The sequence below is a fragment of the Hyla sarda genome, chromosome 8 (genome assembly GCF_029499605.1).
Source record: "Hyla sarda isolate aHylSar1 chromosome 8, aHylSar1.hap1, whole genome shotgun sequence".
NCBI classification, from domain to species: Eukaryota; Metazoa; Chordata; class Amphibia; order Anura; family Hylidae; genus Hyla; species Hyla sarda.
In genome coordinates this window covers 216,864,755-216,887,672 of record NC_079196.1, presented here as the reverse complement: position 1 = coordinate 216,887,672, position 22,918 = coordinate 216,864,755, and the positions used below count along the sequence as shown (strand labels likewise).

Below are 22,918 nucleotides of genomic sequence, written 5' to 3'. Positions count from 1 at the left end.
GCAACCCACCCATTGGTCCGATGAGCGTCTATAGAGTAAAGCAGTAGTCGATTTGCCTATGGTCCCAAAATGCAAAACCATGATGCAGCACCACGTATGGACATTTGCTATCATGATACTTCCCTATACAGTGTAGATCACGCTGGGCTGTGTCCCTTTTAAAGGGGTACTCCGGTGTAAAACTTTTTTTTTTTTTAAATGAACTGGTGCCAGAAAGGTAAAGGGGTATTCCAGGAAAAAACTTTTTTTTATATATATTAACTGGCTCCAGAAAGTTAAACAGATTTGTAAATTACTTCTATTAAAAAATCTTAATCCTTTCATTACTTATGAGCTGCTGAAGTTGAGTTGTTCTTTTCTGTCTAAGTGTTCTCTGATGACACGTGTCTCGGGAACCGCCCAGTTTAGAAGTAAATCCCCATAGCAAACCTGTTCTAAACTGGGCGGTTCCCGAGACAAGCAGAGATGTCAACAGAGAGCACTGTTTCCAGAAAGAAATAAACAACTCAACTTCGGCAGCTGATAATTATTGGAAGGATTAAGATTTTTTAATAGAAGTAATTTGCAAATCTGTTTAACTTTCTGGAGCCAGTTGATATAAGAAAAAGTTTTTTTCCTGGAATACCCCTTTAAACAGTGATTTGTAAATTACTTCTATTTAGAAATCTTAATCCTTTCAGTACTTATTAGCAGCTGTATGCTACAGAGGAAATTCTATTCTTTTTGAATTTCCTTTCTGTCTGACCACAGCGCTCTCTGCTGACACCTCTATTTGTGTCAGGAACTGTCCAGAGCAGGAGAGGTTTGCTATGGGGATTTTCTCCTGCTCTGGACAGTTCCTGATACGGGCATTAGGTGTCAGCAAAGAGCACTGTGGACAAGACAAAAAAGAAATTCAAAAAGAATAGAACTTCCTCCGTAGCATACAGTTGCTAATAAGTACTGGAAGGATTAAGATTTTTAAATAGAAATAATTTACAAATCTGTTTAACTTTCTGGCACCAGTTAATTTAAGAGTACCCCTTTAAGGTCCGTTTGACGCCAAACAAAAGGAGCCGAACGGATCCTTTCCAAAACCGCCACCGTCGGGTGCCGACAGATCCAACTGACTCAAATGGGGTCTGTGTTTTAGGTGCATTGAGCCGGACATGCAGTATTGTTTTTCTCCGCTCATCTCCCGTCTTTCCTCACGACTTTGTGCCCTTTAGTGCTGAAGTGAACGAGCTCTAAGGGAAAGCTCAGATGGAATAGAAGGGCCCCTTGCGCACAGCAGAGATTCTGATGAAGCAGCCTCAAATTGTTTTCAATGGGAGGCTGCTGCACTGTACACACTGTGGAATTTCCGCTGCGGAAATTCTGGATTCCGGACAAAAGATTGAACATGTTTATTCTTTCGGCAGAATTGCTATCAATCGGGACACCACATGTGTGAAAGTGTAAATTCATTTGGTCAGCGCCTGCTGCACAGTAAATGTCCGCCTGGAAATTTCCGTAGTGTACGCAAGCACTAAGGCTAGGTTCACACTGAGGAATTTCAGCCGCTCAAATTCCATCTCCAAAAGAATGATCTTGCTCACGTGGTATTCGTGCAGAAGACATGAAGCCTATGGGGACAGCAATGTCCGCGTGGGCCTAGAGCTGACTACATTTTTCCATCCGGAACTTCCTCAATGTGAACCTAGCCTTAAAGGGGTACTCCTTATCGTATCCATCTTATCCCCTATCCAAAGTAAAGGGGATATGATGTTAGATCTCTGGGCCGGCAGCAGCTTGCAGTTTCCACATTCGTGACATCACACCATGCCCCCTCCATTCATGTCTATGGGAGGAGGCATGGCGGCTGGCATCGCCAGTCATCGAGCACCAAGCTGAGTTTGCTCCGTGCACCGAACGACAGGGGCCTCAGTGGACATCACAGGCGTCCCCAGCGGTGGGACCCCCGCAATTTAACATCTTATCCCCCATCCTTTGGATAGGGGATAAGATATTTACAGCTGAGTACCCCTTTAATCTTCTCTCCAGTCTCTCCATTCAATCTGCCCTTAGAAAAAACAAGAGTAGCTTAAAGGGGTACTCCGGTGGAAAACTTTTTTTTTTTTTTTATCAACTGGTGCCAGAAAGTTAAACAGATTTGTAAATAACTTCTATTAAAAAATCTTAATCCTTCCAGTACTTATTAGCTGCTGAATACTACAGAGGAAATTATTTTCTTTTTGGAACACAGAGCTCTCTCTGCTGACATCACGAGCACAGTGCTCTCTGCTGACATCACGAGCACAGTGCTCTCTGCTGACATCTCTGTCCATATTAGGAACTGTCCAGAGCAGCATATGTTTGCTATGGGGATTTTCTCCTACTCTGGACAGTTCTTAAAATGGACAGAGATGTCAGCAGAGAGCACTGTGGTCATGACGTCAGCAGAGAGCTTTGTGTTCCAAAAAGAAAAGAAGTTCCTCTGTAGTATTCAGCAGCTAATAAGTACATAAGTAAATAAGTTATTTACAAATCTGTTTGACTTTCTGGCACCAGTTGATTTAAAAAAAAAAATAAAAAAAAAGTTTTCCACCGGAGTACCCCTTTAAAGGGGTTATCCAGGAAAAAACTTTTTTTTATATATCAACTGGCTCCAGAAAGTTAAACAGATTTGTAAATGACTTCTATTAAAAAATCTTAATCCTTTCAGTACTTATGAGCTGCTGAAGTTGAGTCGTTCTTTTCTGTCTAAGTGCTCTCTGATGACACTTGTCTCGGGAACTGTCCAGAGTAGACGCAAATCCCCATAGCAAACCTCTTCTACTCTGTGCAGTTCTCGAGACAAGCAGAGGAGTCAGCAGAGAGCACTGTTGCCAGCCAGAAAAGAACAACTCAACTTCAGCAGCTGATAATTATTGAAGGATTAAGATTTTTTAATAGAAGTCATTTACAAATCTGTTTAACTTTCTGGAGCCAGTTGATAAAAAAAAAAAAAAAAATGATTTCCACCGGAGTACCCCTTTAATGGTGCGGCTGCCCAGCAAACAGGCATAAGTGACCACCAAGGACCCCCCATGCTTTTGTGTGGTCACCATTTGGGACTATAAGGGGAGATTTATCAAAACCTGTGCAAAGGAAAAGTTGCCCAGTTGCCCATAGCAACCAATCAGATCGCTTCTTTCACTTTGCAGAGGCCTTGTTAAAAATGAAAGCAGCGATCTGATTGGTTGCTATGGGCAACTGGGCAACTTTTCCTCTGGACGGGTTTTGATAAATCTCCCCCTATAAGAATATAGCAGGTGATTACTTCGGATAGGCCATCAAGGTGTAATCACCAGGGGTCCAGGGACACCCACCACCCAGACAAGTGGGACAATGGTAACCCGGGGTTCACCTACATTTAGTCTGTACGTATGCTGCCATATACCATAGCGTAACCCACGCTGGGCTCTTTTATTTTAATAAACCAAACATAGTCTTCTAGCGATTCCGTTCACAAACATATTGGGGGAAATTTACCATGTGCGGCGCACGTAGGGATGTCACCTGGCCGGTATTTTACGGCACAGCTGGTATTTTGGGCCACCCTGCTGGTTTCTGTATATTAAAAATAACAGCAATGAATTGGTCGGTATTTATCCAACCTATCCTCCAACTCCCGAAATGTTGCACCATACGCTATACCAGTGTTCCCCAACCAGAGTGCCTCCAGCTGTTGAAAAACTACCACTCGAACCAGTCTGCCCATTCTCCTCTGACACCAACAACTCACTCGCTCACTGGATATTTTCTCTTTTTCGGACCATTCTCTGTAAACCCTAGAGATGTCTTGACCACGTCTACATGCCTAAATGCATTGAGCTGCTGCCATGTGGTTGGCTGATTAGACAGTTATGTTAACAATTGAACAGTTCAACCAGCAGGGGACCTCCTGAGATCAGTTATTCACAACCAAGGTGCCTCCAGCTGCTGCAAAACTACAACTCCCAGCATGCCCGGACAGCCGAAGGCTGTCCGGGCATGCTGGGAGTTGTAGTTTTGCAACTGCTGGAGGCACCCCTGGTTGGGAAACACTGATCTATACTATATACTACTATATAGTCCAACATGCTGGGATTTGTAGTTTTGCAACTGCTGGAGGCACCCCTGGTTGGGAAACACTGATCTATACTATATACTACTATATAGTCCAACATGCTGGGATTTGTAGTTTTGCAACTGCTGGAGGCACCCCTGGTTGGGAAACACTGACCTATACTATATACTACTATATAGTCCAACATGCTGGGAGTTGTAGTTTTGCAACAGCTGGAGGCGCTCTGGTTGGAAAACACTGATCTATACTATATACTACTATATCGTCCAACATGCTGGGAGGTGTAGTTTTGCAACAGCTGGAGGCCCCCCTGGTTGGGAAACATTGATCTATACTATATACTACTATATAGTCAAACATGCTGGGAGTTGTAGTTTTGCAACTGCTGGAGGCACCCCTGGTTGGGAAACACTGATCTATACTATATACACTACTATATAATCCAACATGCTGGGAGTTGTAGTTTTGCAACAGCTGGAGGCACCCCTGGTTGGGAAACACTGATCTATACTATATACTACTATATAGTCCAACATGCTGGGAGTTGTAGTTTTCGTTTGGGGCAGCTGCTGAGCCATAGGCTGTATCAGGCCATGCTGGGAGTTGTAGTTTTGCAACAGCTGGAGGCACCCCAGGTTGGGAAACACTGATCTATACTATATACTACTATATAGTCCAACATGCTGGGAGTTGTAGTTTTGCAACAGCTGGAGGCGCTCTGGTTGGAAAACACTGATCTATACTATATACTACTATATCGTCCAACATGCTGGGAGTTGTAGTTTTGCAACAGCTGGAGGCACCCCTGGTTGGGAAACACTGATCTATACTATATACTACTATATAGTCCAACATGCTGGGAGTTGTAGTTTTCGTTTGGGGCAGCTGCTGAGCCACAGGCTGTATCAGGCCATGCTGGGAGTTGTAGTTTTGCAACAGCTGGAGGCACCCCAGGTTGGGAAACACTGATCTATACTATATACTACTATATAGTCCAACATGCTGGGAGTTGTAGTTTTGCAACAGCTGGAGGCACTCTGGTTGGAAAACACTGATCTATACTATATACTACTATATCGTCCAACATGCTGGGAGTTGTAGTTTTGCAACAGCTGGAGGCACCCCTGGTTGGGAAACACTGATCTATACTATATACTACTATATAGTCCAACATGCTGGGAGTTGTAGTTTTCATTTGGGGCAGCTGCTGAGCCACAGGCTGTATTAGGGCATGCTGGGAGTTGTAGTTAGTAACTAACTGCAACTTCCGAATTTAATTTAAAAAAGTGATCAAAAAGTCCCGTCAAAACAAATATGGTCCTGTTAAAAACTACAGATCGGGGCGCAAAAAATAAGCCCTCATACAGGCCCCGTATAAGGAGAAATAAAAAAAAGTTATAGGGGTCAGAATAGGACAAAATTTCCCCTACACATACGGTATGTATCCTGTGATGTCACGCATGTATAATTAATTATGCAAATTAGCAAGTATTTTTTGGCAAGAAAGGTGGCAACCCTAGACGTACGTTAGTAAAGCTCCGCCCATTCTTGCGCCGTTGCGTTTTTGTGCAAAAATGTGCGACTTTTGAGGATCCACACCCCTGGTGCAGCTTGCTAAATGCCCCCCATAAAGCGCCACCTACTGGTAGACTATGTTCAGTGTATTTAAATGAATGCACCCACCTTAGGTACGCCACAGTATATGTCACCCTACTTTTTCGTGTTGGTTTCCTTGCGTATATGGGCGACATACCGGTGAACCCAGCCTAAGGCCGGCTCAGGTATAGAGATGTTTCAGTGCCTTGTTGCAATGCATCATGGTCTTACATTTTGGTCTTACATCCTTGGTTTCTAGCGTAACAATGGTTCAGTCACCCCATAAAATGGCTACTGCCGCTCCTTTCACTGTGTGGCAGTGTTTTCCAACCAGTGTCCCTCCAGCTGTTGCAAAACTACAATTCCCAGCATGCCCGGACAGCCGCTGGCTGTCCGGGCCTGCTGGGAGTTGTAGTTTTGCAACAGCTGGAGGCACCTTGGTTTACATGGTTTACATGTTTTTTTTTCATATCAACTGGCTCCAGAAGGTTAAATAGATTTGTAAATGACTTCTATTAAAAAAAATGTAATCCTTCCAGTACTTATCAGCTGCTGAAGTTGAGTTGTTCTTTTCTGTCTGACCGCAGTGCTCTTTGCTGACACCTCTGTCTGTCTAAGGAACTGTCCAGAGCAGGAGAGGTTTGCTATGGGGATTTGCTGCTACTCTGGACAGTTCCTGATACAGACAGAGGTGTCAGCAGAGAGCACTGTTGTCAGACAGAAAAGAACAACTTAACTTTAGCAGCTGATAAGTACCGTAAGGATTAAGATTTTTTTTAACAGAAGTAACTTACAAATCTGTTTAAAGGGGGTTATCCAGGAAAAAAAACTTTTTTTTATATATATCAACTGGCTTCAGAAAGTTAAACAGATTTGTAAATCACTTCTATTAATTTTTTTTTTTGATCCTTTCAGTACTTATGAGCTTTTGAAGTTGAGTTGTTCTTTTCTGTCTAAGTGCTCTCTGATGACACGTGTCTCGGGAACCGCCCAGTTTAGAAGAAAATCCCCATAGCAAACCTCTTCTAAACTGGGCGGTTCCCGAGACACGTGTCATCAGAGAGCACTTAGACAGAAAAGAACAACTCAACTTCAGAAGCTCATAAGTACTGAAAGGATTAAGATTTTTTTAATAGAAGTCATTTACAAATCTGTTTAACTTTCTGGAGCCAGTTGATTTATATATATATATATATATATATATATATATATATATATATATATATATATAAAAGTTTTTTCCTGGATAACCCCTTTAAATTTCTGGAGCCAGTAGATCTGAAAAAAAATTAGTTTTCACTGGAATACCCCTTTAAGATTATTAAGCAGTCCACTAAGTCGACACCATTAGTTTCTCTGATTAATATCCATGCATTAAATGTTATCAAGCCGGGTTACTGTATAGAATCATTGTCGATTCTAGATCGCTCCCTCCAGGAAACATTTAAAATGCGTTATTCCAGAAAACAGCGCCACCTTTGTCATCAGGTTGTGTGCGGTATTACAGCTCAGTTCCACTGAAGTGAATGGAGCCCAGTTGTAATACCACTCACAAACTGAGGAGAGGTGTGGCGCTGTTTTTGAAAGAAAGTAGCTATGATTTTCTATTCTAATATAACCACGGAGTCACCGGAGAGTCCACCTTTAAAGGCCGCGTTCACACTGTCGCGGTTTTGCCACGATTTTCCAAAATCGCGGTAAAAATGCACCGTGACGGAAGCGCGACGTGTAAGCGCAGCCCAAATGTTTCCCATGTGTGAAGAGAGAATTGATCTGCATTGCCTCTCTGTTATCATGCATCGTTACGCACCTCGTCATTAACCCTTTCAGCACGTGGGCCCCCCCCCCCTTTGCACAGCTGAGAAGGGTTAATCGGGAGGCTGCCTCGGAATCATATAAACAATGGCGCAAATAAACAAGGGGGGGGGGGGGGGTCATTGTCTACAGCAACCAATCAGACATAGATGGAAAATGCAAGCTAATACCTGATTGGTTGTCAATGATTGCGCCATTGTTATACAGCGCCGCCCTGGTGTTATGTGCGCAGCACAACCATGGCTCTGAACCATCAAGCTTAGGGTCAATGTGAAAACGACAACCTACCTTCTTTGCTTGATGGAGCCACCCTCCTTCGAAGGCTCCGGTCCAGGAGCTGATGTGTCCGTGTCGGACTGGCACCCGCCATGAGACGAGCTGTGGCTTCATGGAGAAAGACCTAAAAGATCACAGAGTCCGTTTTGGTGACTTTGGTCAGTATAATGGCTCCAAGGCCTGCTTAAAATGGCGGAGTGGCCCTCTAAGGCAGTGTTTCCCAACCAGGGTGCCCCCAGCTGTTGCAAAACTACAACTCCCAGCATGCCCGGACAGCCTTCGGCTGTCCGGGCATGCTGGGGGTTGTAGTTTTGCAACAGTTGGAGGTCCGCAGGTTGGGAAACACTGGTCTAAGGTGCCCCCCCCATAGTATCGCCCTTGTATAAGACGGACGTAGGTTATGGCACTCACCCTGCGCATAGCGGGTCTGAACGATTGTGCTAATCTGCGTAAGCTGCTCAGATCGAGCTGGAACCCCCGGAGCTCCTGGGGGGACGCTGGGTGTACGGGGCTCGGCTGCTGCCCTGGAGAGTTCTGCTGCTGCTGCCAGATGTTAGTCCTGGTCACCAGGAGAAGGTCACACATAAGGAACTGCACCGCCTGAGGAGAGGAAGAGGACATCTGTACCACAGGTAATACTACATTAATAGATAGATAGATATGAGATAGATAGATAGATAGATAGATAGATAGATAGATATGAGACAGATAGATATGAGATAGATATGAGATAGATAGATAAATAAAAGATAGATAGATATGAGACAGATAGATAGATATGAGATAGATAGATAGATAGATATGAGATAGATAGATAAATAAAAGATAGATAGATATGAGACAGATAGATAGATAGATATGAGATAGATAGATATGAGATAGATAGATAGATATTAGATAGATAGATAGATAGATATGAGATAGATAGATAGATATGAGATATGAGATAGATAGATAGATAGATATGAGATAGATAGATAGATAGATAGATAGATAGAAATGAGATAGATAGATATGAGATAGATAGATAAATAAAAGATAGATAGATATGAGACAGATAGATAGATAGATATGAGATAGATAGATAGATATGAGATAGATAGATAGATAGATAGATAGATAGATATTAGATAGATAGATAGATAGATATGAGATAGATAGATAGATATGAGATATGAGATAGATAGATAGATATGAGATAGATAGATAGATAGATATGAGATATGAGATAGATAGATAGATAGATAGATATGAGATATGAGATAGATAGATAGATAGATATGAGATAGATAGATAGATATTAGATAGATAGATAGATAGATAGATAGATATGAGATAGATAGATAGATAGATAGATAGATAGATATGAGATAGATAGATAGATATGAGATAGATAGATAGATAGATAGATAGATAGATACAGTGAGGATCAAAAGTTTGGGCACCCCAGGTAAAAATTTGTATTAATGTGCATAAAGAATCCAAGGAAAGATGGAAAAATCTCCAAAAGGCACCAAATTACAGATTAGACATTCTTATAATATGTCAACAAAAGTTAGATTTTATTTCCATCATTTACACTTTCAAAATAACATAAAACAAAAAAAAAAATGGTGTCTGCAAAAGTTCAGGCACCCTGCAGAGTTAATATCTTGTACTGCCCCCTTTGGCAAGTATCACAGCTTGTAAACGCTTTTTGTAGCCAGCCAAGAGTCTTTCAATTCTTGTTTGAGGTATCTGTGCCCATTCTTCCTCACAAAAGTCTTCCAGTTCTTTGAGATTTCTGGGCTGTCTGTCACGCACTGTTCTTTTAAGGTCTATCCATAGATTTTCAATTATGTTGAGGTCAGGAGATTGTGAAGGCCATGGCAAAACCTTCATTTTACGCATCTTGATGTAATCGCCCGTGGAGTTCGAGATGTTTTTTGGATCATTATCCATTTGTAGAAACCATCCTCTCTTTAACTTCAGCTTTTTCACAGATGACATCAAGTTAGCATCCAAAATTTGCTAAAATTTTATTGAATCCATTTTTCCTTCTACTCGTGAGATGTTTCCTGTGCCACTGGCTGCAATACAACCCCAAAGCATGATTGATCCACCCCCATGCTTAACAGTTGGACAGAGGTTCTTTTCATTAAATTCTGTTCCCCTTCTTCTCCAAACGTACCTTTGCTCATTCCGGCCAAAAAGTTCAATTTTAACCTCATCGGTCCACAGAACTTGTTTCCAAAATGCATCAGGCTTGTCTATATGTTCATTTGCAAAGTTCAAACGCTGATTTTTGTGGTGAGGACGTAGAAGAGGTTTTCTTCTGATGACTCTTCCATGAAGACCATATTTGTACAAGTATCTATTTGTAGTGGAATAGTGTACCACAACTCCAGTGTCTGCCAGATCTTTCTGGAGGGATTGTGCAGTCAAACGTGGGTTTTGAATAGTTTTTCTCACAATCCTGCGAGCTGTTCTGTCTGATATTTTTCTTGGTCTTCCAGATCTTGCTTTAACCTCCACTGTTCCTGATGACTGCCATTTCTTAATTACATTCCGAACAGAGGATATTGACATCTGAAAACGTTTTGCTATCTTCTTATAGCCTTCTCCAGCTTTGTGAGCGTCAACTATTTTCAGTTTGAGATTTCTAGACAACTGCTTAGAAGAACCCATGGTGCTGATTGTTGGGGCAAGGTCAGATGAGTCTGGGCATTTAAAACCTTTGAGATTGACATCACCTGCTCTTCCCAGATGATGATTGAGAACAATCCATGACACTGGCAGGTCTCAGCTTTGCAAAGGGGGCAGTGCATATAAATTCTGCAGGTGCCCAAACTTTTGCAGAGGCCATTTTTTTGTTTTCTGTTATTTTGAAAGTGTAAATGATGGAAATAAAATCTAACTTTTGTTGACATATTATAAGAATGTCTAATCTGTAATTTGATGCCTTTTGGATATTTTCCATCTTTCCTTGGCTTCTTTATGCACATTAATACAATTTTTTACCTGGGGTGCCCAAACTTTTGATCCCCACTGTAGATAGATATGAGATAGATAGATATGAGGTAGATAGATATAAGATAGATAGGGGGAGATTTATCGCTTCTTTCATAAAAAAAAAAAAAAAAAGGCCTCTAAAAAATGAAAGAAGCGATCTGATTGGTTGCTATGGGCAGTATATACACAGTTGAGGTTATCAGAGGTAACACCACAGTAAACACAGTTATCAGTATAATCTGTATTTGCTCCTATAGATCTCCGGTATATATATGTACACAGCTGATGTAATGTTAGCTCAGGTATCACCAAGTTCAGACGTGGTTCAGGGGTCGTAGGTCAGACGCTGCCTCTGTATTGCACTGCAGATACATTGCACATAGCAGACAGAACATGCAATGCAACTACAATGCACCACAGCCACAGTGATTTTCCGGGCAGCCCCCCACAGAGTACGAGCTGTGCAGTCCATTGAGATCTCCCCCCCCCCCCCCCCCCACAGAGTACGAGCTGTGCAGTCCATAGAGATCTCCCCCCCCCCCACAGAGTACGAGCTGTGCAGTCCATAGAGATCTCCCCCCCCCCCCCACAGAGTACGAGCTGTGCAGTCCATAGAGATCTCCCCCCACCCCCCATAGAGTACGAGCTTTGCAGTCCATAGAGATCTCCCCCCCCACCCCCCGTAGACTATGAGCTGTGCAGTCCATAGAGATCTCCCACCCCCCGTAGACTATGAGCTGTGCAGTCCATAGAGATCTCTCCCCCCCACAGAGTAAGAGCTGAGCAGTCCATTGAGATCTCCCCCACCCTCCATAGGGTACGAGCTGTGCAGTCCATAGAGATCTCCCCCCACCCCCTGCAGAGTACGAGCTGTGCAGTCCATAAAGATCTCCCCCCCACCCCCCGTAGAGTACGAGCTGTGCAGTCCATAGAGATCACCCCCTCCCCTGCAGAGTATGAGCTGTGCAGTCCATAGAGATCACCCCCCCTGCAGAGTATGAGCTGTGCAGTCCATAGAGATCTCACCCCCCTGCAGAGTACGAGCTGTGCAGTCCATAGAGATCACCCCCCCCCACCCAATGCAGAGTACGAGCTGTGCAGTCCATAGAGATCACCCCCCCCCCCCACCCAATGCAGAGTACGAGCTGTGCAGTCCATGGAGGTCTCTCCCCCACCCTCCGCTTAGTACGAGCTGTGCCGTCCATGGAGGTCTCTCCCCCACCCTCCGCTGAGTATGAGCTGTGCAGTCCATAGAGATCTCCCCCCACCCAATGCAGAGTACGAGCTGTGCAGTCCATAGAGATCACCCCCCACCCAATGCAGAGTACGAGCTGTGCAGTCCATGGAGGTCTCTCCCCCACCCCCTGCAGAGTACAAGCTGTGCAGTCCATGGAGCTCTCCCCCACCCTCCACTGAGTACAAGCTGTGCAGTCCATGGAGCTCTCCCCCACCCCCTGCTGAGTACGAGCTGTGCAGTACATGGAGGTCTCTCCCCCACCCTCCGCTGAGTACAAGCTGTGCAGTCCATGGAGCTCTCCCCCACCCTCCGCTGAGTACGAGCTGTGCAGTCCATGGAGGTCTCTCCCCCACCCAATGCAGAGTACGAGCTGTGCAGTCCATGGAGGTCTCTCCCCCACCCTCCGCTGAGTACGAGCTGTGGAGTCCATGGAGGTCTCTCCCCCACCCAATGCAGAGTACGAGCTGTGCAGTCCATGGAGGTCTCTCCCCCACCCTCCGCTGAGTACGAGCTGTGCAGTCCATGGAGGTCTCCACCCGCTCTCTGCTCACCTTATCCACACTGGCGTTACAGGAAGGACTGGAGTTCAGGCTGTCCCTGAGGTATCCGCTGGCCTTCTCACACTGACTCAGGCTGACCTGGGCGCTGTCCTGCTTCCCGAAGAGTGTCCGCACCGCTTTGAATATGTACAGAGCTGCTTTGGGCAACATGTTTCTGTATAGAAAAGACAATTATATACAACTACTATACATCTCAAGTGTACGGTCATTGTCTCGGCTATTTCCATCGGTTCTATAGACCAGGGTTTCCCAGCCAGGGTGCCTCCAGCTGTGGCAAAACTACAACTCCCAGCAGGCCTGGACACCCAAGCTGGGTAGCAGGCAGTACACAAAGTACAGGGCTCACAGTTCTCCTCCAGCTTTCCCAGTCTCCTGAAGAACTCCAATATGGCTGCTTTACCTGACATATATTCTCTTCAGGAGACTGGGAAAGCAGGATGGCAGGCAGTACACACAATGCGGGGCTCACAGTACTCCTGTAGCCATCCCAGTCCCCTGAAGAGATTGTCTGGTAAATCAGACATGAAGACAAGTAGCTGCTGTATTTGTTTTTTTAAACGGCATTGATTTAATTATTGATTATTTTAAGGTGCAAAAAATGTCTTCATGGAAACGTGACATTATCTTAATCATGACCATAATGTTTCATTTATAAGGTGTGTGGTGTCCCGGCACCGTATTTCATACTGTGCCTTGGTAGGGGGGGGTCCCAAAGTCAGAGTCCCTAGGACTGTGGGGGTCCGCTTCCCTAGTTAGCCCCTAGTCACCCCTTAGTAAGTTAATATTTATAACCATTATCATTGTAAATATGTATATTTCATTACTCACTTTTTTGGTGTCGCAGGACCTTAGGTCATGTGACCCGTTACTCAGAACTCTATGGTATGTTGAAGGACCTTAGGTGGTTCTTGTGTCACGTGTTCACCCATAATGCCGTGTAACGGTGAGTGACAGTTGTTATGAACCAATCCAAAACGGCTCAGCCCCTGCCCATTGCTGCGGCCATTGATCGCTCTCTTAGGTGAACGAAGTAGGACCTCCACAACTTACAAGTACATTTACTAGGCCAAAGCCTTGCGGCCTCGGCCTATACCACAGCGGTTACATATCTATAATTCCCCGCTACACTCTGCAAGACCACTGGACCTAAACGCACCCCTAAATCCAGCGGATCTATGCAACAGAATCTTCTAACAGCTAAACTGATTTTATCTGATCCCAACCAACTGTCAATCGCTGCTCAACTACAAATAGACTTTGTTATCTGGACTGTTATTGCTATTACCTGCTACAGAAAATCTTCAGTAAAAGTTCCTGCAAGTTTTCTGTTAAACAGTGGTTGTGGACAATCCATTTATTACGCATTCACCTATCGCTCTTGGGAAGGGTGGCGATAGGCCCAGCACCATTACAGTATTTAACCCCCACCCTGGCATCACGAGTGACAAGGGTTAACAGCGCCCTTTATTACCCAGAACAGTAACACCCCAACTACCCTACATACCCCCAAGGCATACCACAGGTGGATTAACCATGTAGGAATTTCCCAACCAGTGTGCCTCCAGCGGTTGAAAAATTACAATTTCTAGCAAGCCAAAGGCTGTCCGGATATGCTGAGAGTTGTAGTTTTGTAGAAACTACTCAGCTCATGTCTGATAGAATAACTCCATACTGCATTCTTGTGTAACCCCCCTGCTTGTACTCACTCAGAGGCATGAAGGGATTTCGGCATATACTCCACTAGCGGATACAATCTCTGTGCCGCCTCGTCGTCTCCTTGAAGCCAATTGATCGCCACAATCATTATGGAAGCCCACCACTTGGCGACTGGATCGGTCCCTGCGCAGGAATGGAAAAAAGGATTAAAGGGGTACTCCGGTGGAAAACTTTTTATTTTTAAGTGAACTGGTGCCAGAAAGTTAAACAGATTTGTAAATTACTTCTATTAAAACTTTTTATTCCTTCCAGTACTTATTAGCTGCTGAATACTACAGAGGAAATTATTTTCTTTTTTGAACACAGAGCTCTCTGCTGACATCATGAGCACAGTGCTATCTGCTGACATCTCTGTCCATTTTAGGAACTGTCCAGAGCAGCATATGTTTGCTATGGGGATTTTCTCCTACTATAGACAGTTCTTTTAATGGACAGAGATGTCAGCAGAGAGCTCTGTGTTCCAAAAAGAAAATAATTTCCTCTGTAGTATTCAGCAGCTAATAAGTACTGGAAGGATCAAGATTTTTTAATAGAAGTAATTTACAAATCTGTTTAACTTTCTGGCACCAGTTGATTAAAAAAAAAAAAAAAAAAAAAAAAAAAAACTTTTCCACTGGAGTACCCCTTTAACAAAACAGACAATAGGGATTTGTAAATTACTTCTATTTGGAAATCTTAATCCTTTCAGTACTGATTAGCAGCTGTATGCTACAGAGGAAATTCTTTGCTTTTTGAATTTCTTTTTTTGTCTTGTCCACAGTGCTCTCTGCTGACACCTCTGTCTGTCTCAGGAAGTGTCCAGAGCAGCATATGTTTGCTATGGGGATTTTCTCCTACTCTGGATAGATCCTGATATGGACAGAGGTGTCAGTAGAGAGCACTGTGGACATGACAAAAAAGAAATTCAAAAAGAAAAGAATTTCCTCTGTAGAATACAGCAGCTAATAAGTACTGGAAGGGTAAAGATTTTTTAATAGAAGAAATTTACAAATCTATTTAACTTTCTGGCACCAGTTGATTTAAAAAAAAATAAAAAAGTTTTCCACCGGAGTACCCCTTTAACAAAACAGACAATAGGGATTAGGGCACTACGTATTGGTGCACATCGAGCTCACCTGTGACAGCGGCCATGCTGGAACTGATGGAGAAGGTGTGGTTGGTGACGGCGGCGGCATCGGAGCACCCATTCAGAAGCTGCAGGTATTCCAGGGCATCTGAGAACTCACTATGGGAACAGGACCCAAAAATGTAAGTGGCAATGAAGGATATACAGCGGTCAGTCACCTGGTGCTGCCAAAACAGCTCTGACCCATTAAGGTCCTACCCACACCAATGTTTCCCAACTATTGTGTCTCCAGCTGTTGCAAAACTACAACTCCCAGCATGCCCGGACAGCCAACGGCTGTCCGGGCATGCTGGGAGTTGTAGTTTTGCAACAGCTGGAAGCACACTGTTTGGGAAACACTGCCTTGGGAGCCCTGCGCACCCATGACCCTGTTCCCGATCACTGGTTGTCCTATCCCTTTTGAAGTTTCTTACTAGAGATGAGCGAACTTACAGTAAATTCGATTCCTCAGGAACTTCTCGGCTCGGCAGTTGATGACTTTTCCTGCATAAATTAGTTCAGCTTTCAGGTGCTCCGGTGGGCTGGAAAAGGTGGATACAGTCCTAGGAAAGAGTCTCCTAGGACTGTTTCCACCTTTTCCAGCCCACGGGAGCACCTGAAGGCTGAACTAATTTATGCAGGAAAAGTCATCAACTGCCGAGCCGAGAAGTTTGTGACGAATCGAATTTACTGTAAGTTCGCTCATCTCTAGTTCTTACCACTACATACACAAAGACTGGCCATTAGGGGCACCATTACAGTATGTCCTGTCACATTTGCCCCCCAAAATTGCAGTGGAGTGATTACAACTTTTAACATGTCTGGGCAACATGTCAAAAGTTGCATTAACCCCTTCCCGCAGAATGTCATATATAAACGCCGGGTTGTGCAGTGCGTTCGCGCATCCCGGCGTTTATAAATGACATTCAGTTAACCCGGCGATGCGCAGCATCGCACGGGTTAACTGGCAGAAGTCCCGCTGTTTCCAGCAGGGGACAACTTCTGCTTCACCCCCAGGACCATCAATTGATGGTCCTGGTCAGCGATCACTGTGATTGGTCCCTGTGGACCAATCACAGTGATCTGGGGTGAAAGTTCAGATCCCCCGCACTGCCCGCCCCTGGAAGTCGGGCAGAACGGGGGACGAAGGCTGCGGGGGCTCGCGGGGACCTGCGGCACACGGGGGGGAACAGGAGGGGACCGGCGGACTTACCTGATCCAGCGGCGGGACCGAGGAGCAGCGCGGGACCGGCCACGTGGACGAGCAGCGACGGGTAAGTATGTGGTCCTCAGAGGCAGCAGTGAAGATCTTCACTGCTGCTTCTAGGAGTCTGAAAACTACAACTCCCAGCATGCCTAGACAGCCTTTGGCTGTCTGGGCATGCTGGGAGTTGTAGTTTTGCAACATCTGGAGGGCCTCAGTTTGGAGACCATTGTATAATGGTCTCCAATCTGTGCTCTTCCAGCTGTTGCAAAACTACAACTCCCAGCATGCACTGACTGTCCAGGCATGCTGGGAGTTTTAGTTCAGCAACATCTGGCCCTTCAGATGTTGCCGAACTACAACTCCCAGCATGCCCTTCAGCTGTCTGGGCATGCTGGGAGTTGTAGTTTTGCAACAGCTGGAGACACACTGGTTGGGAAACATTGTTTCTAACTCAGTGTTTCCTAACCTGTGTGCCTCCAGCTGTTGCAAAACTAGAACTCCCAGCATGCACTAAAAGACCATGCATGCTGGGAGTTGTAGTTTTGCAACATCTGGAGGGCCCCAGTTTGGAGACCATTGTATAATGGTCTCCAATCTGTGCTCTTCCAGCTGTTGCAAAACTACAACTCCCAGTATGCACTGACTGTCCAGGCATGCTGGGAGTTTTAGTTCAGCAACATCTGGCCCTTCAGATGTTGCCGAACTACAACTCCCAGCATGCCCTTCAGCTGTCTGGGCATGCTGGGAGTTGTAGTTTTGCAACAACTGGAGACACACTGGTTGGGAAACATTGTCTGTTTCTAACTCAGTGTTCCCTAACCTGTGTGCCTCCAGCTGTTGCAAAACTATAACTCCCAGCATGCACTAACAGACCATGCATGCTGGGAGTTGTGGTTTTGCAACAGCTGATGCACCCCCCCCCCCCTGTGAATGTACAGGGTACATTCACATGGGCGAGGCTTTTACAGTGGGTTTCTCGCATCTTGAGATGCAGCAAATTTTGCGCTGGGAAACTCGCTGTAATCCCCCGCCCATGTGACTGTACCCTAAAAACACTACACTACACTAACACAAAATAAAATAAAAAGTTAAAAACACTACATATACACATACCCCTACACAGCCCCCCTCCCCCAATAAGAACATCCGGTACACCACTGTTTCCAAAGCAGAGCCTCCAGCTGTTGAAAAACAACAACTCCCAGTATTGTCGGACAGCCGTTGACTGTCCAGGCATGCTGGGAGTTTTGCAACAGCTGGAGGCACCCTGTTTGGGAATCACTGGCGTAGAATACCCCTATGTCCACCCCTATGCAAATCCCTAATTTAGGCCTCAAATGCACATGGCGCTCTCACTTTGGAGCCCTGTCGTATTTCAAGGCAACAGTTTAGGGCGACATATGGGGTATCGCCGTACTCGGGAGAAATTGCGTTACAAGGTTTGGGGGGCTTTTTCTTCTTTAACCCTTCATGAAAAGGAAATGTTGGGGTCTACACCAGAATGTTAGTGTAAACATTTTTTATTTTTTACACTAACATGCTGATGTTGCCCTATACTTTACATTTTCACAAGAGGTAAAAGGGAAAAAAGCCCCCCCAAAATTTGTAACGTAATTTCTCCCGACTACAGAGATACCCAATATGTGAGCGCAAAGTGCTCTGGGGGCGCACAACAAGGCCCAGAAGGGAGAGCGCACCATGTACATTTGAGGTGATTTGCACAGGGGTGGCTGATTGTTACAGCGATTTTGACAAACGCAAAAAAAACAAAACCCCACATGTGACCCCATTTCGGAAACTACACCCCTCACGGAATGTAATGAGGGGTGCAGTGAGAATTTACCCCCCACAGGTGTCTGACGGATCTTTGGAACAGTGGTCCATGAAAATGAAAACTTGTACAGCCCACTGTTCCAAAGATCTGTCAGACACCAGTGGGGGGCAAATGCTCACTGTACCCCTTGTTACGTTCCTCAAGGGGTCTAGTTTCCAAAATGGTATGCCATGTGGTTTTTTTTTTGCTGTTCTGGCACCTTAGGGTCTTCCTAAATGCGACATGCCCCCCGAGCAAAATTTGCTCTCAAAAAGCCAAATATGACTCCTTCTCTTCTGAGCATTGTAGTTCGCCCATAGTGCACTTCAGGTCAACTTATGGGGTACCTCTATACTCAGAAGAGATGGGGTTACAAATTTTGGGGGGTATTTTCTGCTATTAACCCTTGCAAAAAGGTGAAATTAGGGGAGAAACACACATTTTAGTGGAAATTTTTTTTTTTTTTTACATATGCAAAAGTCATGAAACACCTGTGGGGTAATAAGGCTCACTTTATTCCTTATTACATTCCTCAAGGGGTCTAGTTTCCAAAATGGTATGCCATGTGGGTATTTTTTGCTGTTCTGGCACCATAGGGGCTTCCTAAATGCGACATGCCCCCCGAGCAAAATTTGCTCTCAAAAAGCCAAATATGACTCCTTCTCTTCTGAGCATTGTAGTTCACTCATGGTGCACTTCAGGTCAACTTATGGGGTACCTCCATACTCAGAAGAGAAGGGGTTACAAATATTGGGGGGTATTTCCTGCTATTGACCCTTGGAAAAATGTGAAATTTGGGGGGAAACACACATTTTAGTGAAAAAAAAAATTTTTTTTTTACATATGCAAAAGTCGTGAAACACCTGTGGGGTATTAAGGCTCACTTTATTCCTTGTTACGTACCTCAAGGGGTCTAGTTTCCAAAATGGTATGCCATGTGAGGGTTTTTTGCTGTTCTGGCACCATAAGGGCTTCCTAAATGCAACATGCCCCCAAAAACCATTTCAGAAAAACGTACTCTCCAAAATCCCCTTATCGCTCTTTCCCTTCTGAGCCCTCTACTGCGCCCGCCGAACACTTTACATAGACATATGAGGTATGTGCTTACTCGAGAGAAATTGGGCTACAAATATAAGTATACATTTTCTCCTTTTACCCCTTGTAAAAATTTAAAAATTGGGTCTACAAGAACATGCGAGTGTAAAAAATGAAGATTGTGAATTTTCTCCTTCACTTTGCTTCTATTCCTGTGAAACACCTAAAGGGTTAAAATGATGACTGAATGTCATTTTGAATACTTTGGGGGGTGCAGTTTTTATAATGGGGTCTTTTGTGGGGTATTTCTAATAAGAAGACCCTTCAAATCCACTTCAAACCTGAACTGGTCCCTGAAAAATAGTGAGTTTGAAAATTTTGTGAAAAATTGGAAAATTGCTGCTGAACTTTGAAGCCCTCTGGTGTCTTCCAAAAGTAAAAACTCGTCAATTTTATGATGCAGACATAAAGTAGACATATTGTATATGTGAATAAAAAATTTTTTTATTTGTAATATACATTTTCCTTACAAACAGAGAGCTTCAAAGTTAGAAAAATGCAAAATTTTCAAATTTTTCATCAAATTTTAGGATTTTTCACAAGGAAAGGATGCAAGTTACCACAAAAATTTACCACCATGTTAAAGTAGAATATGTCCCGAAAAAACAATCTCAGAATCAGAATGATAACTAAAAGCATTCCAGAGTTATTAATGTTTAAAGTGACAGTGGTCAGATGTGCAAAAAACGCTCTGGTCCTTAAGGCCAAAATGGGCTTGGTCCTGAAGGGGTTAAAGGGGTAATCCAGTGGAAAACTATTATTTTTTTTTTTTAAATCAACTGGTGCCAGAGAGTTAAACAGATTTGTAAATTACTTCTATTTAAAAAATCTTAATCCAGTACTTATCAGCTGCTGTATGCCCCACAGGAAGTTCTTTTCTTTTTGAATTTCCTTTCTGTCTGATCACAGTACTCTCTGCTGACACCTCTGTCCATTTTAGGAACTGTCCAGAGTAGGAGAAAATCCCCATAGCAAACATATGCTGCTCCGGACAGTTCCTAAAATAGACAGAGATGTCAGCAGAGAGCACTGTGGTCAGACAGAAAGGAAATAAAAAATAAAAAAATTCCTGTGGAGCATACAGCAGCTGATAAGTACTGGAAGGATTAAGATTTTTAAATAGAAGTAATTTACAAATCTGTGTAACTTTCTGGCACCAGTCTATAAAAAAAAAAAAAAATTCTCACTGGAGTACCCCTTAAAATCCAAGTGGTGTAAGTCACAAAAACTGCAAACTGGCCCGATAGCAAAGACTGTCCTACAGTTGTGTTAGGGTATATATATATATATATATATATATATATATATATTTACTGTATATATGTGTCTAGTGTGTACAGAAAACAAACATTTTAAAGGGGTACTCCGGTGGAAAACTTTTTTTTCTTTTTTAAATCAACTGATGCCAGAAAGTTAAACAGATTTGTAAATTACTTCTATTAAAAAAAATCTTAATCCTTCCAGTACTTATTAGCTGTTGATTACTACTTAGGAAATTATTTTCTTTTTGGAACACAGAGCTCTCTGCTGACATTACGAGCACAGTGCTCTCTGCTGACATCTCTGTCCATTTTAACTGTCCAGAGTAGGAGAAAATCCCCATAGCAAACATGTACCGTATTTTTCGCCATATAAGACGCACTTTTTCTTCCCCAAAACGTGGGGGGAAAAGTTGGTGCGTCTTATACGGCGAATATACGCCCGAGGCTGCTGCGGGCGAGAGCGGGAAGTCAGCGGTAAGTACAGAGGCTGCGGCGGTGCGGTACAGCGCTGACTACCCGCTCCCCGCCCGCAGCTGCCTCATGACCGCCGGTGAATTTTTCACCTCACCTCTCACCAGCTATGTTTATTGCCCTACGCCTGGAACATACAGTTCCGGGCGCCGGGCAGGTGAATTACTAATAACTGTATACTAAAAACCAGGGTGCCTCCAGCTGTTCTGAAACTACAACTACCAGCATGCCCGGACCGGCAAAGGCTGTCTGGGCATGCTGGTAGTTGTAGTTTCACAACAGCTGGAGGCCCCCTGGTTTTTAATATACAGTATTAGTTTTTACCTGCTCTGGCCGGCCCCCGCCTGCAGCCGCACACAGGAGCCAGCCCGGGCAGATAAAATCATAGGTTTTCCTATGCCGGACATCCCTATGTCCCGAAAAATCTTTTCGGGACATAAGGATGTCCGCGGGTCACTCACCATTCCCCGGCCGATGCGCGCCCTCCTCCGGTCCTCCTGCGGTCTTCCTTCGATCGTCTGCCTCTCTATGGTTGTACGCACGGGACCTCAGAGACGTCCCGTGCGTACAACCATAGAGGCGCCGGAGGACAGGAGGACCGGAGGAAGACGCGCGCCGACCGGGGCCTGGTGAGTGACCGGCGGTGTGTAATCTTCAGCGTTCCGGTCACCGCTCCTCCGGTCCCGGCACCTACTGCTATGGTCTATAGGCCATAGCAGTAGATGTGACCCCGGGCCAGAGGAGCAGTGACCGAAACACTGTGGGGGCAGCAGTACAGACATACAGCCTCCAGCCATACACTGTATATGGCTGGAAGCTGTATGTCTGTGGGGGGGAGCTGCCTACTATTGCGGGGGAACTATACTGCCAACCATTGTGGGGGAACTATACTGCCAACCATTGTGGGGGAACTATACTGCCAACCATTGTGGGGGAACTATACTGCCAACCATTGTGGGGGAACTATACTGCCAACCATTGTGGGGGAACTATACTGCCAACCATTGTGGGGGAACTATACTGCCAACCATTGTGGAGGGGGGGGGGAGCTGCCTACCATTGTGGGGGAACTATACTGCCAACTATTGTGGGGGAACTATACTGCCAACCATTGTGGGGGAACTATACTGCCAACTATTGTGGGGGAACTATGCTGCCAACCATTGTGGGGGGGAGGAGCTGCCTACCATTGTGGGGGAACTATACTGCCAACTATTGGGGGGGAACTATACTGCCAATCATTGTGGGGGGGAAGGGGGGAGGAGCTGCCTACCGTTGTGGGGGAACTATACTGCCAACTATTGTGGGGGGGAGGAGCTGCCTACCATTGTGGGGGAACTATACTGCCAACTATTGTGGGGGAACTATACTGCCAACTATTGTGGGGGAACTATACTGATATAAAATATTTTACTACAGTATTTGGTTCAGGATTTTTTTTTTCTAGATTTTCCTCCTTTAAAATTGGGTGCGTCTTATATGCCGGAGCGTCTTATATGGCGAAAAATACTGTACTGCTCTGGATAGTTCCTAAAATGGACAGAGATGTCAGCAGAGAGTACTGTGCTCGTGATGTCAGCAGAGAGCACTGCTTTCATCTGTAGTATTCAGCATCTAATAAGTACTGGAAGGATTAAAAAATTTTAATAGAAGCAATTTACAAATCTGTTTAACTTTCTGGCACCAGTTGTTTTAAAAAAAAAAA

At 44.5% G+C, this 22,918-nt stretch overlaps 1 protein-coding gene across 4 annotated transcripts in view; it reads right to left on the bottom strand.

The window, feature by feature from the left end:
• Positions 1-7,226: 7,226 nt before the first annotated feature.
• SREBF1 (sterol regulatory element binding transcription factor 1) overlaps positions 7,227-22,918 on the bottom strand; it is a 56,283-nt gene continuing 40,591 nt past the window's right edge. For 3 of the 4 annotated variants that reach the window (XM_056534102.1, XM_056534099.1, XM_056534101.1), the window contains exons 14-18: positions 15,376-15,485; positions 14,251-14,383; positions 12,536-12,698; positions 8,168-8,356; positions 7,229-7,880 (exon numbers count right to left, since the gene is read on the bottom strand). In XM_056534102.1, coding sequence (XP_056390077.1) covers positions 7,746-7,880; positions 8,168-8,356; positions 12,536-12,698; positions 14,251-14,383; positions 15,376-15,485 — 730 coding nt within the window. In that variant the 3' untranslated portion in view covers positions 7,229-7,745. Of the gene's footprint in view, positions 7,881-8,167; positions 8,357-12,535; positions 12,699-14,250; positions 14,384-15,375; positions 15,486-22,918 lie in introns of all 4 variants that reach the window. The other variant, XM_056534100.1, reaches the window with a different exon arrangement.